Consider the following 19,559-nt stretch of genomic DNA (forward strand, 5'->3'; position numbering starts at 1 on the left):
TCGGGGTAAAACGGAACTCATGGGTTCTAGGATAGGAGCCTAGTTTATACTCTGTAGGTCTGTAAATTATGCAAGGTTTTTTTACCATTCTAACCTCCGGTACTTGTGCACCATCCACTAGAAAGTGGATGCAGCGGAAGCATTTTAAATTCCGGAATCGCTTCTCAGGGGAGGTTCACTTGAGACCTACCGAATATGGCGTGTATTCAACTATTCTCGATTGTCCAAGGAAAATGGAGGTATTTCGCGGATTCCGCAACACCGAATCCAGTATACACTACTCAGAGGTAATTCTGTCAAATATGACAATAACGGGTGCCAACTAAAATTTTGGAATTTATTTCTCAAGCTGTCAAAAAAGACAGAGATACTAGAAGATCTGATTTATTGAAATCAAAGATACATTATCCATTGTTGAAAAAAATTAGTGAACATTTGAAAACGGTATGTAATCGGCTGTTTGGCAAAGCTACCGTTTGATGTCGGAACAGGAGCGTTGTGCGGCCGTCATGTGAACTTTGGGAATGCCTCCCTTGATTCTACCAATCAACTATTTGCAATTTGTGGCTCTCCAGTTATTTTTGTACACCAGGAGCTCAACATCCCGAAGAAATCTTCGATTGGGCGACACTGAGGCAGATTTGTCTGGTTGTGGTTATTGGGTACAAATGGAATCGTTTATGGATGTTTAAAATTATGTTTTATGTTCGGAGATGCAGTAGAACTATCCATGGAATGGTATCGATTATTTCCGGGAATGTGCATCTTCGAAAGAGGGAAAGTAACTTTCGTCGTCCAAAACGAACCATAACATAAACATAACACGGTTCTCAGACACTTGACGTGGAATGATCCATCCGGGAGATTTGTAGAAGTATTTATTATCTAAATGTGTCCCACATCAAATTTCACCACAGAAGAAACGCAATAGAAAATTAGCTAATTGACCGATCCTTTTCAAACTTTCAGACAATAAAATATAACCCATTAGTAAGCTGTTGGCATATTTATTTCATTCAACTTCAATGCCATAACCGTATGCTCGCATCTTACGCCTAACTCCACTCTGGCTGCAGCTTCTACTGTACGGAAATCCATTTTTTCTTCATGTCTTCCTCAATTTTAACCTCCTTGGGATGCTTCCGTAGTGCCTGCTTCATAATAGCCCAGTATTTTTCGTTGGGCCGTAGTTCCATTGCGTTGGAGGGTTCATGTCCTTGGGTACGAAAGTAACCCCGTTAGCTTCGTACCACTTCAGGACATCCATTGAATAGTGGTACGAAGCTAGATCTGGTCAGAAGATCGTAAGACCCTCGTATTGCTTCAACAGAGGAAGCAGACACTTGTATAGACACTACTTGAGGTAGATCTGCCCTGTTTACAGTCCCGGTAGTCACGAACGGAGCTCTCCGATTGCCTCATGAGCAGATCGCTTGCCAAATCATGTATTTCATGGCAAACTTTGAAAGTTTCTGCTTCCTTATTTCATCCGGAACATCATACTTGTACTGGGCGGGGAAGAACAGTAACCTCGGAAGCTGCCGGAAGTCCGCCTTGATGTAAGTCAGCATCTGGGTGTAAAGTTTCCGGGCCCGTGACATTCCCACTATATTTTGCCGTTCGTCACGATTTGTAGCCGTCTGCACTTTGTACGTATGCAGTCCCTCCCGTTCCTTGGCTCTGTGAACGAAATATTCCTTCCGTTCGATGCTCATAGTTTCGTAGTAACGTTTAACCACACGACTTACAGTTGACTGCACGATTCCGAGTTGTTTTCCGATATCCCGATAAGATACTTGCGGATTTTCCAGGTGCTCGCGCAAAATCAATTCACGACGTTCCTCTTCGGGTGGCGCTATTTTTTCCAATTTTCGAAAAACTGTCAGCGATGCGATAAAAATACAGTATAAACAATACACTCTAAACTGCTTCTACTTAAATTTTCAAGATAAAATTCCCAATGGGTAATTTTCTACAGCGTTTCTTCCGTGGTGCAATGTAATATTTAAATTGTACTCACCAATTTTTACTAAATATTCATTACTAATAAATATCTCATTACTAATATAAACCTTGTACATTGGACAGTGTACAAGGCTAGAATACTGAAGGCGTGATATTTCAAATTTCACGATACATTTCGTTAATTCTTGTCCGCATACATATATCAACTGATAGCTCGCCAAAATGACGCTGTCTGCAGTTTATCCATAAAACAGTCTGATATCGTTATTCAACCATTCCCCTTTCATGAACTAGTCTATTGGAGTCTATCTTACGTCTATTTACTGTATGGTGTGATCCCTGACAGGCATTCGGTCTAGACTACAGTCCAGCATTTAACATGCACAGAGCCATGAACCATTTAAATAGTTGATAGTCGTGTTCTCACAGTCACCACTCACTCAACAGCCCCGAGATAATTCACACGCTGGCACGCAATTCAATTAAAATTTATAGAAAAATTAATCCTAAATCACGTGTCGGTACTCAAGTGCTTTAATAGAATTGTTTAGAGTACTTACAACTTATAGTGCAGGATAATAACTGACTGTTAACATAAAATCTTGTGATTTGATATCCCATGTACTATATTTCCGGAAAAATACAGGATAGAATTTTCAGTGAACTAACCCTATTGGCACCAGCGAATGACACCGCTCTAACAAGCCGGTCGTCGCATACTCGATTCGTGACTGGGAGAGGTTGCAAGAGTGAATATGATCGTAGAACTAGCCCCGCAATTGTCTTACACGAAATCGGAATGTAACTCCTAGATTTTGCATTTTATTTCCATTGAATGAGAATGAAACTGATAACATTTATGCAGTCAATTAACCAAATTTCTATTTTTATTACGTCTGTTGACTATGTCTATCTCGCTGCGATCCGGAATACGATAAACTGCCTGTTTTAGACTCTTTGCTGATATTAATGAATGCATGCAGTTTTTGGTTTGCCTCTGCTGAAATACATCATGTCTCGCAGGCGTACAGCAATATAGATTTAACGGAATTTTCATTTGACGTACAAATCTAACGCAGATCAATGCAATTATAACAAAATGACGAAATACGAACAACAATTTATTTTTATTATACTATAACACATAGATGCATAGACAAGGTACATTAGATACAAAAATTTAATTACCGTCATGCTTTCGTTCAAATTTTTCGAAAGTCGATCGTAAAATGACAAACAAGACAACCTCCTCGAAAACATACTATAGAGCTTGAACCTCCAAATTGTTAAAACAATGAGACTAATCTGACTTCTTTCTGTCTAAAGTCTGTCTACAGCTTACTACAGCAGTATGAATGAAAGTAAAATTCCATTCAACATTTTCTATTTACGGTGTCGTTAAACTTCTGGCATTGATTCGATCATCTTTTATTCTCTATTTATTTGCAGACCAACCTAAAAATGTGAATTAGCACTGTATGCACCCGAATGTGCTAATTAAGCGAATAACAGTGTGAGCAAATAAAGCTTCAAAATAATAAAAGCGATCGATTAAACGATAAATCTACCGGCAGTATCCACAGGCAGCAGTGACAAACTGAGCATAAACATAAAGGATTCGTTGCTGCCTTATGCTTCACATACATGCTAGGAAAAACCACCAAGAAGAGAAAATCAACCATAAATGAGCAACTGCCGTTAGTAAGCAATTGGTTGCTGTGTAGCTTCCAACGTGCAAAACGCGCAATTAAAGACACACACATTACGCCCCCCGAAGGGGATAAACCATGACTGTGAAAATCTTTCGCCGAGGATCGGCTCGATGCATCGGGTTACTATCAGCATTCATTACCATTCTGCTCTGCCTGTACTACATCTCAATGGGACAACCCTCAACAACACCCGGTCCAGGAGGGACGCACAAAGATAGCTTGCATCAAAAGCGGTAAGTCACTGTGACTAGATTATCGATATGCCGTACTAGCAAAGCGATTGCCACATGATTGTCGTTTCAAATGAAATTCAAATATACCTAATCATGTTTTGGATTATGAACAATATTTTGAAATCCCAGGGATGATAAAATAACATCTAATGAAATACACTGAAAAAAAATACACTGAAAGAAAAAAGCTTTTCAAAACCATGATAAAAATTTAAAATGTCAATTATCTCAAAACCTTCCTCTCCGATTTGCATAATTTTTTCAAAGATAGCTTAAATTATGTCCTAAAATCTGGTGAAGAGCTAGCAACGAACACGATTTCGGATTTTTTTTAAAAATCTTTGAAATTTCAAAAATATCCAACTTTTGCAGTTTTCGGTAAAACTCAAACAAAATCAAATTTGAACAAATTATGTCATATAAACTATTTTCTTTTTTTTCTTAGGCCCAGTCGTTCTTAAGTTAGGCCATAGCAAATTCTTTTTATCGTTTTTGTCACTTCCCCCCCTCCCCCTTGGTAAAAGGCTTGAAAATATGAGTTGGATATGAGTTAATTTTTTTATGAAATCAATTGTCTGTGGGCTCTATAGCCTGAAAAACTCTAAAAATGAGTGTACGAGTTGAGTTAACGCTTCTAGCATGAAATAAAAATGGAAATTCAAACAGTGAAATTTTCGAAAATCGGCTGAAAAATTTTCTTGCGTTTTTGTCGTTTTTTCGTAGATTTTTGCATGGAAAATAATAATGTAGGGTACGGGTGGGTATTTCGAACAATATTCAGGAACTACGTTGAAACTATATTTATTCGAGACAAGATTTTTATACCAGTTGATAGAAAAATATTTACTGAATATCAGCGTGTATTTTGGTCTTAATAAAACGCTACTGAATTTGAGTTTTAGTCGCGAGAAATGATGAAGTCGCTGCGACTAAATTGAGCCCATTTTCTATAGTGGTGTCTATGTTTTTGAAATCCGACAGGCCGAAATAGCTAGCACAGCAATTAAATGCTTTTCAAAAACAGACCAAAACTGCCCATAAATGCATAATAGTCCCATCTGACTTTTCACCACTTTTGAGATAAACCTGGGAATCATCTTTAAATTAACTGCTCTTTCAATATTTCAAACAAAAAAGTTATGTTTGTTCCCAAGATGTTGAAAAAAATATCAAACTATGTCAGTCCTATATTACAAATAAACGCATAACAGTCACAGTAGTAAAAATATATCATTAGGCATCTGTTTTTGGGAAATACCTGGACCGATTCACCTGTAGCAACTTCCAAACGATTTTATGGCCTAAAAGAACACTATTGAGCAGAATTTGGATCGGATGTACGATTCCGAAGTTACAGTGGGAACAAGTTCCGGAATATATGGGACTTGAACATAGAAGCACCTTGAATCACAACAAACCCATCATGTGACACCTATAAATACACGGGTTTACAAATCTAAACTATTGGTAGTCGTATAAAGTGTTCAAGACGCCATTGGCCACATCTAAACATGTCCGTGAATGTTCCGGAATCCTCTACGAGGATCAGTTTCTGAATTTAACTAAAATACAACATGTGACATCTCTAAGTCGGTACTCGAAATTGCAAAACTAGTTTGAAATAGTTCATTTGTTGTTGTCACATATAGTGTACAGGTTCACATTGGTCATACTCGGACACGTTCTGGGAGTGTTCCGGACACACAAGAAAGCGATCAGCTTCTGAGTGAAACAAACCCCATCATGCGACCTCACTATAAACCCAAGATAACAAATTACAATAAAAAGGAGAAAAGGCCAGGAAGAGATTTAAGCCAAAAAGGACATTTTGAACAATTGAATTGAACGAGTACGTGAATTATCAAAACAACGACACATGGTCCTGAAAATACTGCCGAGTCACCGACAATGCAAGGATCAAGGCATGCTGTGCCCTGTGCCTGTGACTGTTATGCGTTTATTTTGCTTATTCAAGCACAAATAAACGCATATCAGTAACTTCGGCAGTTTTTCTAAGTTTTGGAACGAATTTTAGATCACTTGTGAACAAATTGCTTGTAAAAGTATTCTGTTATGTACATTCAATTGATTTTATGACGATTTGGACGATTTGTTTCCAAAATTGATTCAAAATTAAAGAAAAACTGTCGTGGCTTCAACAGCGTTTTTCGTAGTTGCACGTTTTTGCAGATGTGACTGTCTTCCATTTATGGGCAGAAAAGAGACAAGAAAAGAGAGACCGATAAATAACTCCTCGCTATTGCCTACACTCCGGGCTCATTGAAGATAATTAGTTTTGCAGTGACAACAGCTTGCTGATGGCGCTAGTGTATCACTGAATCGGTCATATACACTAGCGCCAGTTGTCACTCAAATACCAGATATGTCAGCACATATATTGGTAGTAGTGTAAGTAACGCACCATACGCTGGAATTAAAAACAAAATGCTACTAATGGCTAGTGAATGAAAATTGATTTATATTTTCATATCAGAGGGGAATTTTCGTGTTCTTCCGTGATAAAAAGAAGTAGAATTGTTCTGTGATAGCATATTCACAGCTGTTTAGTTTCTAGAATAAGTAAACGTGATCATAATTGTGTGTTTTCTAAACCATCATCGAGAGCGGATACGCGTAAGCGATTGCTGCTAGTTTTTTCAGCCTGGTTACGTGCCAGTGGAAAAACAGTAGTTTTGATGTTTATTGAATAAAATTAAGCAAACTACTTACATTTTTATGAAAATAGTTATAACACATTAAAGCCTATGAGTGCTACATTCGTTTCAGTATTGTTATATAGCGACAAAGTTTTTATTTGGGAAAGTGTAGCCAAAAAAGGTAATGTATGCCGAAATTAGTGGCGTGATGGGAATACTCTCCCGTACCCTGTATATTAAAAGCAAGAATAGATTTGGTTTTCACGTTTAAACTTTAGGTAAAAATGCCTAAAATCCATATTATTTTTTGGTCGATTAAAAAATTCTCTTTGTTTTTTCTTCGCTTTCTTCAGATATTTTAAAATCTCTTGTATTGAAAGCAAGAAACGCACATTCAATGGTCATTGAAGACAGCGGATGTTACAAGAAGAATGCGGAGTAACAGCTAGTGCTCTTGAAGAGGTTAGGTATGTGATGTAAAAGCACAGATAGAAGTTAGTAAGTTAGACGACAAAATTTCAGTAATTAGGAGATTTTTCTCACTTCCTCGTTGATTGAAAAATAATTCAAATATGAATGCACGCTACACACTCTCTGTTAAAATTATATCGCAATATGAAACCTGGAGTTTTATTAAACACAGCAAGACAAACCTGGAAAAATCAGGGAATTTTGATTTTTGTATCAAGTTGCCATTCTGATAATGCATGATAGGCTATAGGTATAATATGCGAAAGGCATTATGTATGCTAGGCATAATGGAAGTTAGGCAATCTGCCGTTAGCTTGCAAAAGGTCCAATCGACTCAGCTTAAAAAAGCATTGCATATAGGGGAATCTCGAATTACCTAAGAATGGCTGAACCTCAAACGGTCGTATCACGAATGGCCGAAACTCAGTTGGACGAAATGACAAATTGCATAGTAGATCTGATGAAATCACTAATAACCGAAACGCGAATGGCTGAATCACAAATGATCGAAATACACATGGCCGAATCACGAATGGTCGAATGTCAAAGAAAATATTCACGGTCTTCGACCTGCTCACTACCGCTCGTTCGGACTCAACTAAAGGACCCCTACTAGACGATAAACCTAAGAAAATGCATGCACCTAAATAGAGGAGTTTTCTGCGAGGGGGAGGGGGCTGCGGCCGTCTCGCCCTGAATCATCTAGAAAACGTTTGCTACGACACAATAAATAGATCTCGAACCTCATAATGAGCGTAACTCATTACTCACGCTAAAGAGAGAGCTCATCTATACTTTACTGTTTGTACAACAAATAAATACGAAAATAAAATGTAATGTGCAGAAGGTGTGTGTCTTGTTTTTCTAAGACTAAGATGCCAAAATTTTCCCTTTTCCTTTTTATTATTTGATTTGATATCTTTTAGTTATGTTTTTGATAGCTTAATCGGCCTTAAAAACATTATTTTTATCAATATTATTTGAGAAAGTAGTGTTCGGCGAGATTCAGCCAAGATTTGGCCTTTCGTGATTCGGCCAAATAGGAGTTCGCGACTCGGCATTCTGTGACAGTTGTTGGAATTCGGGCATTTGGATTTCAGCTATTTGGTATTCAATCATTCGGTATCACCCCGGTTAGTCAATGCGAGGGCTAGGGAAAACTAACAAGAGTCAGTAGACTTAGGAAAGGGAATAAACCTATACCGATGTGATTTCTGCGGGGGAGGGCTGCCCCTCCGTGGCACTTCCGGCGGCTAGTGGCTGGCAACACTCTCGCCCTGAATCATCTATGAAAAGTCATAACAAATTTTCTGTGGAATTATGGCAAAAGGTCGTAATACCAAATGTTTTTCTTCCTGATGGTCCCTTATCTTTATGCAAATTTTTTAAGGCGAACGACGTTATGCTAAACAGCATTATGCGAAATGAAATTATGTTAAATGGGCGGCCTGGTTCTCATCGTATAGTGAAAGAGCGATGATTGGCTCATGTGCGTATTCATAGAAAAGCGAAGTTTTGTAAATTATGCCTAACGTCCATTATGCCTATCGTCTATTATGCCTACCGTCTATTATGCCTATCGTCCATTATGCCTACCGTCCATTATACCTATCATCCATTATGCCTAATACCCGTCAGAGTCAATATTTGATCCTCGAAAAGACCGTACACCGATGACATCCGAAAAGTGTCGACCGTCAATCAAGGCATGATTGATCTGAAGGCTAGAGTTCCCATTTCGATACCTCCAGGTGTGTTCCGAATATTCAGACCGGTACCTTGTGGAAAAGTTACTATCTTGTTGCAATATGATCGATGCCATCAAAATAATAAGTATTCTTTACTTTCAAGAATAAAGTGATAATATTTGTGTATTTTACTATATAATTTAAACAATTGGAAAAACTCTGGTTGTTTGTATGACTTATTCATATTCAAATGACTAAATAACTTGAAATGCTTTTACCAGATTCCTTTCTCTTTTCTCTACCCCTAATTGGATACGTAATTAAATTTTCAAGTTTACTTACGTGAAAGTTCATAAGGAAAAATCAATACGTTTCTATCCAATAAGCTCGAAATTGCGATGGTACCTGTTGGAAAACCATGGCCACATTATGGTTATGCATACATTCACAATCAACATTGTATCGGCACAAAATTGAAAGGACGAGTGTAGCACTTTGGAATGCAAAGTTTTGCCGAAGTCAATTTGAATAACTTTTATTAGCCAGGACAGGTGGCTTTCCAGTCAGAAAATTTAATATATCCTAGAGAATATCCAAACTTGTTTTGCTGCTTCAACCAATGGAATGAAGTGTGCTTAGAACTGCGAACTTGGTTTGACATCCATGTAAAATGGTCTTAATTACTTTGTAGTCGGATTACATTACCAATACACTCATCTTTACGGTAAGTCTCAATTTTAAATAATACAAAAAAATATTATACGATACATGCTTATGATATTAGCATAACGGTTGCGGAGGGATTTAGAACAATTTTAACGCGAAAATCAGAACTGATTTTTCTTATGATTTGTTTTGCAGAACAGACGCCATTTACCGAAATTTGGGTGAAGAAAATTATAGTTACAGTCCTTTGAAATTTATCGAGACACTGTTCATTGCATCAATATAGGTCATAGGTTATAATATAGGAATGCAATTCAGTATTTTTAAATGACATTCATAGTTAGTTAGTTAGTCAAAATGTGTTATGGAAATCGAATAACTCACATCAAAATTTGGTCTTGTTTTGGCTGGCATAGTTGGTAAAATAACAAAAAATGATATCAAAATTTTGCTCCTTTAAGCCCAAAAGAATAAACTACTTGTATTATTTGAATAATAAGACCATAACATGACTGTATTCAGAGTTTAAAATGACATATTTTAGTATTATTAAGGTATTGAATAACAAATGTAGTAGCATATGAGTAATTAAAAAATCATGTTATAGAAAAAAATTTAATTTAAAATCTCTTTAATCAATAAAAAAAAATTATGAAATGTAACGAATGTCATTTTAAGGTCATAATACGATATCATTACAAAATCAGTTATTCTCCTGTTATAAATAACTCAATAACAAAATGTGTTATCAAGGTATTTCCATATCTATTCAATAACAAAATATAGCATTATAGTTTAGCTTGACATTGTTTTTATATTATTTTGCTCTTCGCTCCTGTTCGGGTATTGTTCTGGTTTGAATAACTAAAATTGATCAGTCAGTCAGTCAGATTAACAGTCATCATAATTTTTATGTAAAGTACATTCATCAGGATGATAATGTTAAATAACTTTAGTTGACACAGGAAAATAGAGTACAGAAACACTAACATCTTGATTAACTCTCGTAACGTGTCGCAGGTTGAAAAATATACATATGACGAATAAAGCAGAGGTAACAATAAGATGTCCATAGATTCAAACGACCAAAAACTTTCACAGCATCTGACGAAGCGGTAATATAGCCAGCTATCTAGGTATATGAATTGCATGGGCCGTCACGCGCCAGATGCACTGAATGGGACTAACTTTGCCAGAATAGCAAGACTATTATCCTCGGCAATACTGCTGGTTTTTATAAGCTCTTATCAAATATGTTCAACAACTGCTAGCGATTATTACCTTTAATCCTGGCATGGAATGGCATGTTGAACTTTTGCATGGAACTGTTTATTTTTTCCAGCTCATTTCTATCGCAATTTCTATATTTAAGAACCGATTTTTATTATTTAACACCACTAACTACTACAGACATGTAATCCAGACAGTGATTACGTCAGTCAATACGTTGGATTTGTCAATGATTTCTCTATGCTAAATTTGAGACATTTAAGAGAAATGGTGCAGAATGTGATTTATTTCATTATTTTCTCAGAATTTATTGCTCGCCAGATAAATTTAAAAAAATTGGAACGCTGGAGGTTGTAAAGGGTGTATCGATCAAAATTTGTGCAAGAATTGTTTATTGTTTGTTATTTAAAAAATCAAATTTTTTTTTTCAATTAGTATAAAATACAGAAAAAATATTCAATTAAGCTTCCGGTGGACCGAATCCGGATCGCCGGACCTTTCGCTTAAACTCTGCCATCAGACTTGCCATAAACTGTTTCTCGTTTCCCACAACCTACAATGTATCTCCCAGATCCTGTTACGCCGGCTGTCACCGACGACAGCACAATATTTCGTAAGGAATTATCAGGCAGGCTTCGTGGGAGCTCGGGCCACCATGAACAAAATTTTCACCATCTGACAGATCTTGCAGAAATGTCGAGAGTATGCGGGTAGATTGCCACGCAATACATCTTTATCGATTTCAAAGCAGCGTACGATACAGTCGATTGAAACCAGCTTTGGCAGATACTGCACGAACACGTTTTTTCGGATATACTTACGCGACTGATCAGAATAGCATTGGATCAAGTGATGTGTTTCGTGCGCATGTCGGGGACACGCTCGAGTCCCTTTGAGACGCGGGGAGAATTGAAGCAAGGTGATGGCTTATCCTGCATGCTGTCCAACATCGCTCTTGAGGAGGAGATCCGACAAACGGTCCACGAAACGAGAGGCACAGTTTTCACCAAGGTTAGCCAAATCCTAGACTTTTTATAGCCAGGAGCTTTGCGACGGCGGAGGCAATCTACACCAGCGTGAAAGCTATGTGTAGGAGGATTGGACTAAAAATAAATGCGTCTAAAACCAAATACATGAAAGGAAGAGGCTCAAAAGAAACAAACGCGCACCTCCCACGGGCGGTAACCGTCGACGGCGACGAACTAGAAGTGGTAGATGAATTCGTGTATTTGAGATCGCTGGTCACCGCAGACAACAATACTAGTTAGGAGATCCAGCAGCGCATTCAAGCGGGGAATCGGTTCCACTTTGCCCTTAGCAAACCGATATGATTAACAAACAAATGCCGCCGCACGAAACTGATACTGTACAAAACACTTGTCAGACCGGTAGTTCTTTGTGAACTTGAAGCTGTGACACTGCTTGCTCGTCAACGTGCAAAAGGCGATTTACGACTTCTGAGACAACTGGGTTGGCCGGGCGTATGTCAAATCCTGATTCTTTTCAACGCTTGTATCTTTTTCTAACGTGAAAATTTAATAACATTCATATTTTGTCACAAAATTAGACTTTATTTCCTGAAAATTGGTGAAAATCGGAATGGAAATCCATTGAGAAACAACCAAATTATGGTCATTTCTGTGAAATCGCAACCATATGAGAATCAAACTTTCCTGGTCCATAGCTTGCAGGCACCCCGGAAGCAAGTTCTGGATACTTTGGCGGAAGTGTTCCATAAAGCTAAAATGGCTATAAAGGTAGGACGTTTCTGACAGCATTGCCAGAACTGATTGCACAGAAATGACCATCAGATATGTAGATTATTTTTTGACGGATTTCCATTCTCTTTACACCAGTCAACTGCAAATTGATTCTCACCCTTAATAGGCCATCAAGAGGTCTTCTTCCTCGTAATTGATAAAGATTTTGCTAAACGGCCAAAAATAACTTTTACCTCGCTTTGCAATATTGGCTATTGTACAATAACACCAACTCGATAAATGACGTGAAAACGCAATAAAGTCGAAAGCAAAACACCATTATGATACGCTAACGAAAATTCATTCATATGTTTTCGCATCATTTGCTTTCGACAATAAATGTGCATGTATAATGGAACAGAAGGCATAAAAATATATGTACGATGTACGAGAAGCCCAACGCAACCATGCCAAAGGGACAAACATGGCAAGCGTAAAACAGGTTACAACCAGCAACAAAGTTCGATCTAGAATTCTAGTCCTTCAGCCCGCGAGGACACGATATAGCAGAATGATGTATTCTTTGTATTCATCCATATATACGCAGCATGGTCTGCTTTGAGACCATTTGCATTTGGAATTTTCGGGGACATAATGGTGAGGAAAAGCTTCAGCGTGGTCCGAAATGGTACTCAACATGCATTGGTGAGCGCTGAAATAAAGCTCTCTGGGGTGGAAGAGCCAATAATATGCAAATCATTTAAGTTACTTTTCGATTTACTGGTCGCATTTGACACGGTTCTGTGATCGAACTGGGACTTGGTTTTGTTGGGTTCAAGTAGGTTCCACTGAGCTGGTACGAGACTATTATTTGAACATTTTTGCTTTGAAAGAAACGCGAGCAATTCAGTTACATAAATTTATTGGCCAAATTTATGTACATTCTGATAAGCAAACAACAACTTAACCACTTTAACAATTAATTTCGAATCAAATGAATAGTGGCGGGAAAAAATCCAATTTGATTTTACTTTGCAATTCTAAAAAATCATAAATTTATATTGCTTAACCATAAATAGTTTTCCAATATAAAACATAGCTTTCAACAATTGGAGAACCTTGCTAATAGTTTCAAAGTATATATACTATAGCGTGATTTTTAGGTGTATCTAAAGAAACATCGCAACAGTAATTTATAATCACAAACCACATATTGTAATTGTAGGTAAATGAACAGAGGGAAGAGGGAGGTGGAGTAAAACGAATAGATAGCCAAATTCCCATGGAAACAAACAAAATCTGTTACAAATCAATAATTACCGTCAAACGGGGTAAATTGCAACAGCGGGGTAACATGCAACAACGCTATATCCATCCAATTTACTGTACTTTTTGATCTGTTACCTCAATTTTCAATCTATATCAGTCACTGAATCTTGTTGTTAACAGTTCAAAGAAGCCTTAAATACTGTTATGTTTATTTTCTGCTGTTTTAATGATTTTTAAAAAATCCCACAGGATGGTGTCAAATTCATCGTCAATTTTTCGTCGGTAAAACGTTTGTGTCGCCCACAGGCACTTCAAATAAAAGAAGCCTAACACTCATTTTTATAGTAAAATAAACAATCAGGAACCAAAATAATTGATTTATGATCACTAGTTTTGCTTATCTTACTTGTTACCACGTTATTCGTAAAACAAGTACTTACCCCGTTTAAGTAAATAGCAATGCAATAGCTGGTAGATATAAAAAGCTGTGTTCCGTTACCTTCAAGAGGCACGTTATCATTTAATTTTGCAATACAATACTAAAGCACACCTGAAGAGTGTAAGATACTTTCGGTAAGTCGGAAATATGCCAGTTTTTCTCTGGATATACTGAAAATGGATATAGAAGAGGCCAAAACGGAAATAACCTTAATGAGAGAATCGGCCAGCAATATGACAGAGTCTAATTACGATCACTCGTAACGTAATGAACATTCATATATTACGTAAACGAGATATCGATGATTTTTAACTCTCCCGCTTCACTTCATGACGCGATTTTGCATAGTGGATATACGACGTGTAATGTGTTGTTACACAACTCCCGCTTTCCTAAGAGCGTTACGTAATATGTGAATGGTCCTTAAAGAAGGCAGCTCTATCGGATCCAGACAAGGAATATCCACTGCATGAATAATATAAAAAGTTATTTCTGTAATTTCCGTTACGGGGCTCATACATTTTTTTCACCAACGTGACATATGACATTTATGCGTATATTCATAGCAAAAGCATTAATAATCGCAAGTCGGATTATCATTTGCATATTCAAGTCAAAAGAAACTCATACAAATCTTTAAATTCGTAAAATTTTCAAATGCTTGTTGCAAGTTACCCCGTTTAAGGTGTTACTAGTAACAAATTAGTTAAAAAATTCTACAACAGCCAATATTGATCGCATATTTTTTCTCACTAAGTGAAATTGTTCTATGGTAGACGTAATAACTTTGGATCAATTAAATGTCCTCAAATGTACTACAGATAAGTTTTCACTTGCATTCATAGTTGAGAACTGTCGCAAGTTACCCCGTTTGACGGTACTTTCTCCTATGAGTATATCAAGCTGTTCGAGACATTATGTGCTGATCGTAAACTGTCCAATGTGAAAAAAATCAAAAAAATTAAAACTTTTGCTGGTATATGACACTAATGGTGATTTCCATTAACGGTATGTATAAATAATAAACTTTTTTAGTGAAAAAAAAAATCAAATTACTACTATTGGTATCATTTAGTGTTATTCGCTTCTCAGTATCCTGCAGATCAGTCGAAAATTCCAAATATTTTTATCAACTAAGGTCTGTTGCTGGTTCGTTGAATTGCCTATTCCCGTTTTATTCAATACAAATTATTAAAAATATTAGCTTTTTATGACATACAATGTTAAATTTCTTATTCCCTAAAATTTTAGTTTGTTGGTAATCACATGCGATTAACAAAAGTTTAGCCTTAAAGGAGAAGAATTTTGATATAATATTTTGTTATTTAGTTGCTAATATGTCAGACAAAACAAGACCAAATTTGGATGCGAGTTATTCGATTTACGGTGTGTACGGTGTGTTGTGTACAGGAATGGACTGTTATAGTTCGACTAATACAAGAAAAATCCACCCAAACAAACTTGACAAAAATTAGTTTAAAATGTTTTTGCCTTGATGAAATAAATGCTTGAAACGTTGGGCTAGTCAACAAATAAACTAGTTTACTAGTAACCCGATGACCAAACCGCCATCATTAAAACCAGAATTAGTAACGTTAGTCAAAAAAGTGTCATCAGTTTAACCTTGAATAAAATTGTCGATTTTACCCCGATTTGACTCAGAATTTCTGAACAATGACTTAGAGCACCAATAAACGAAAAAATTGCCTGTATTTTTACAAAGTACACTAAAGAATAATCGGTAATAAATCAAGGATGAAAAAAGTACCGAATTTTACAAATTTTTCCTACTAAAACGCTTAAATTCCACTTACGAAATTGTACAAGGACTGTTTCTTCACTGCTTACCGCTTACCGGTCTTGTTTTACTGTTTGTTTTGACAACTATGGAAATTGGGCGGTGTTAAAATGTCTCGAAATGTAAGAAATAACAAGTGTAAACAGATTGCATTAGACAATTTGCAAAAAACAGCCTATAACTTAAAAAATCGAGGGGTATCGGTTTTACCCGGATTACCCCTACACTAGAATTGCTATAATGGACCCGGTCGTTCTCCTATTGTAAACTGCAAGAGTTCATAAAAGGAGAACAGGCATTCCAATCTGTGTTGATGTAAATATGTAAAATATGTAAAATATAGAGATTTGCAATACAAATTGATATTTTGTTAGGCTTAATCGAAAGTTACTAATGTTGTAAGTGCCATCGTTTGGGTATTTAGCGTTATCAGTTTAATGTAATTTATGGAAGAAGACAACTCAAGCACTAAAGGGTTCGCTAATAGTTAATATAGGGTTTTTTCCTAATTCCCGTCGTAATAAGTAAAACCATTCCAATTTTCATCGTTTGTTGGATGGATTTAATGAATACTCCAAAAGTTCTTGTGCTGATTTGACTAAAACACACTTACCTTCCGATCCGTGAACTTTGAAATCACTGAAAAGCAACTATTAAAGCATATTATTGAAATTACGCAACTGACTTTATTTCTAAAATTCGTCGTAGTGTTTTAAAATCCGTCTATCAAAATTTTTCATCGTCCGAACTAAAAATCACAACAATATTTATACGAAGCTAACGCGCATGTATTTGTGTAGGACGGCATGATAAACATTAATCTGCCAAATTTCTGCAGGTCAGGCAAGTTTTCCTGGCTGTAGAATAACGACAATGCCTTGCGTGAGTTATTTTCATCAATGAATGACAGAAATTAAAACGATTAGTCGACATTGTCTTCTTCGTCGCACGAAAAAACGTAGGAAATTTAGCTGGTAGGACTTCTTTAATGATAAAAAGCATTTAAATAAATCTCAGCTAAACTCAACTAACTAAAATATTAGGGAATAACTAGTTTTGCATTGTGTGTCATGAAAATGCTGATATTTTTAATAATTTGTGTTGTATAGGACGGGAATAGGCACTTACGACGATGTAGCAACGCTATTTTGCTCCGTAGAATATGAGTCGAAATTTCCATTTATGTAACACATTCAACATTTGATTGGTTTGTGGACGAGCAAATGGTGCAATTGTTGAGGGTGTTCATTTTACCCCCAGTTCCCTAGCCGAGTAATGCAATTATTGAACGTTCATCGAGTAATTGTACTTATAAAATCACTAAATAAGCAATTAGAGCCAGTACTGATGATGGTTTCCTTTCTTCCTTTGGTGCGTAATTACAGATTAAGCAACATTCGTGATCCACACCGTGACGGCCGCAGCAATCATAATGCAAATCAATCGTGGCACAGTTGGCTGCGGAGTAATCTCAATTCGATCAGCAAAGATAGGCGAGACGGTGCACCGAGGTCTCCAGGCTCGAGCGACTTTAATGGAATAGGAGATAATAATGTAGATATCGGCGGAAACAGGAGCCCACCGCGATTTAGCTCCAAGTGGGACGAGTGCTCAGTGTTAGAGGAAACTCCTACCGATATTACTACTGGTGACGAATATGCAAACTTCGATTTTCAGGTGAGAGGTTCCGCAAAGGTAGATAATTTTAACACCCAATAAACATTTCTGCTGTATAATGGCTTACGAAGCGAATATTAGTTATATAATAGTTGAATAACCTACTACTCAAAGAAGATGTTTTTTGGGAAGTTGATAAAAGGGTGAAGGCACTCATCAGGCGCATTACGAATATCAGGAAACTCTGTTGATATAGGCAGCCTATAGAATCAATTTTCTACAGGGTTAATTCTGTGGTTCAATGGTTATGCAATATCGTCGAACCAGGGGGGTGTAGGAGGAAAGTTGGGTTGAATTCCGTTATAATTGGCTCCTATTATTGCAAGTTCTATGAGAAGGTGGCCCAGTCTCATAAAGGATACATAACGAAAGCTGATATGTGCACGAAAACCTGGTCACAAAGGAGCGCGAGGTGGTCCACAAATGGAAGAAGTTTTTCGATGAGAGTTGTCCGGCAATATTCCGAAGAGATCCGACAATATCTCGAAGAGATTCGGCGAGAAATCAGACGTGAATGAAGAATAATAGAGTCAGTCAGAAAAGATCGACTCCCAGTAGAAGTTTACAAAAATGACTAAAAATTTCACTTCGCTGGATAATTTTAAGGATTTAGGAGTAGGAGAAAATACTGGAAAAATGGATGGCAGATATAGAACGGGCTATCGGCTCAATTGCTGTAATTACCGCGGAGTTACAGCGGAGGCAATCTACGCCAGACTAAAAACAGAGGCTAGGAGGATAGGGTTACAAAACAATGTGTCGAAAACCTAATATATGTTAGGAAGAGGCTCCAGAGAAAACAACATTCGCTTCCCACGGACAGTGACTGTTGACGGCGAGGAACGGCGATGATGAGTTCAAATATTTGGGATCTCTGATCACCGCCGATATTAATACGAGTAAAGAGATTCAACTACACATTCAAGCTGGAAGTCGAGTCCACTACAATCCGTAGAACGCTTGGATGAAGGATCATACATCACCGCACAAAGCTGACGATGCACAATACGCTTATCAGGCCGGTAGTCCTCTACGAACGTGAGATTGTAATTTTGCTTACAAAAGACGTACATCGCCGTATATAAACGAAATGTGTTGCTGACTTCGGCTAGGTGGTGCTGCTAGATAGAGACAGTAGAATTGTTGCACTAGCCCCGTAACTGTCCTGTACTACAATAGCCGGCTGTGAAGTCTGTCGATAAAAAAGGGTCAAGTCTTAGAAAGACGTTTAACCAAAGGCTTTGCTTTGTGTTGCTGACTATTTTGGAGACACTACTATATTCAGACACTACTTCGGGAGATTCGCATCGTAGACCTGGCCCAAGTTGGGATACTACCGTGAGCCGGCCACGTCGCAAGGATGCCGGACGAGCTACAAGTGCTGATACCTGTACTATTGATGTTTATACTATTATATATTATACTAGTGATAAGTTAACTACCAAAGATTGCAGTATCCCCTCAGGGGTACAAAAATCTCTCGGTATGTATGTGTTTGTGTTTGTCCAAATTCCTTATCCACCCCTTCCTATTCCTCCTGTTTTCCTTCCCGTCCTCATCAGGTAAATGATGACACGGGCAAGATGGGCATTCCACATGATTGTGACGAACGTGCTGCTCGAGCCAAAGATGCTGATACCTGATACCTGCCACCCACCAGCACCAAGAATAGAGGGGCCCTTCCTGCTAATTGACACGACCAGGTTGAAGCTGACTTGCGTGTGTCAAGACGTTCAACGAATTAGCAATGACTCATTGCCAATGAGTAACCCAGAACCGAGTACAATTGAGAAAAATTCTTGATACGACAAGAGCCATCCCGGCGATGTGCTGCTAGGAGTAAAAAGTAAGTTCTAGGATTTCTTTCGTGTTTTGGAGAGTAGGGGGATTAGGGACATAATAAGCACACGGGGCGAAATGGGCACCCCTCTTTCTACGAAAGTACGCATTTTGTAACATCATAATATGGCATGCGAAACATTGCTTTAGGTACTATAGTATCTATTTACCAAAAAATGAGTGCTCTTCTTTTAAAACATAGAGATATACTAAAA

The 19,559-nt window shown here is 37.5% G+C and overlaps 1 protein-coding gene across 3 annotated transcripts in view; it reads left to right on the plus strand.

Moving 5' to 3' along the window:
• The window catches only part of LOC128732907 (alpha-mannosidase 2), a 147,908-nt gene that overhangs the window by 102,249 nt on the left and 26,100 nt on the right, over positions 1 to 19,559 (plus strand). For all 3 annotated transcript variants that reach the window (XM_053826364.1, XM_053826355.1, XM_053826372.1), the window contains 2 exons: positions 3,415 to 3,910; positions 17,214 to 17,505. In XM_053826364.1, coding sequence (XP_053682339.1) covers positions 3,753 to 3,910; positions 17,214 to 17,505 — 450 coding nt within the window. In that variant the 5' untranslated portion in view covers positions 3,415 to 3,752. The remainder of the gene's footprint in view (positions 1 to 3,414; positions 3,911 to 17,213; positions 17,506 to 19,559) is intronic.

This window comes from Sabethes cyaneus, chromosome 1, assembly GCF_943734655.1.
Source record: "Sabethes cyaneus chromosome 1, idSabCyanKW18_F2, whole genome shotgun sequence".
In the NCBI taxonomy this organism is placed as follows: domain Eukaryota; kingdom Metazoa; phylum Arthropoda; class Insecta; order Diptera; family Culicidae; genus Sabethes; species Sabethes cyaneus.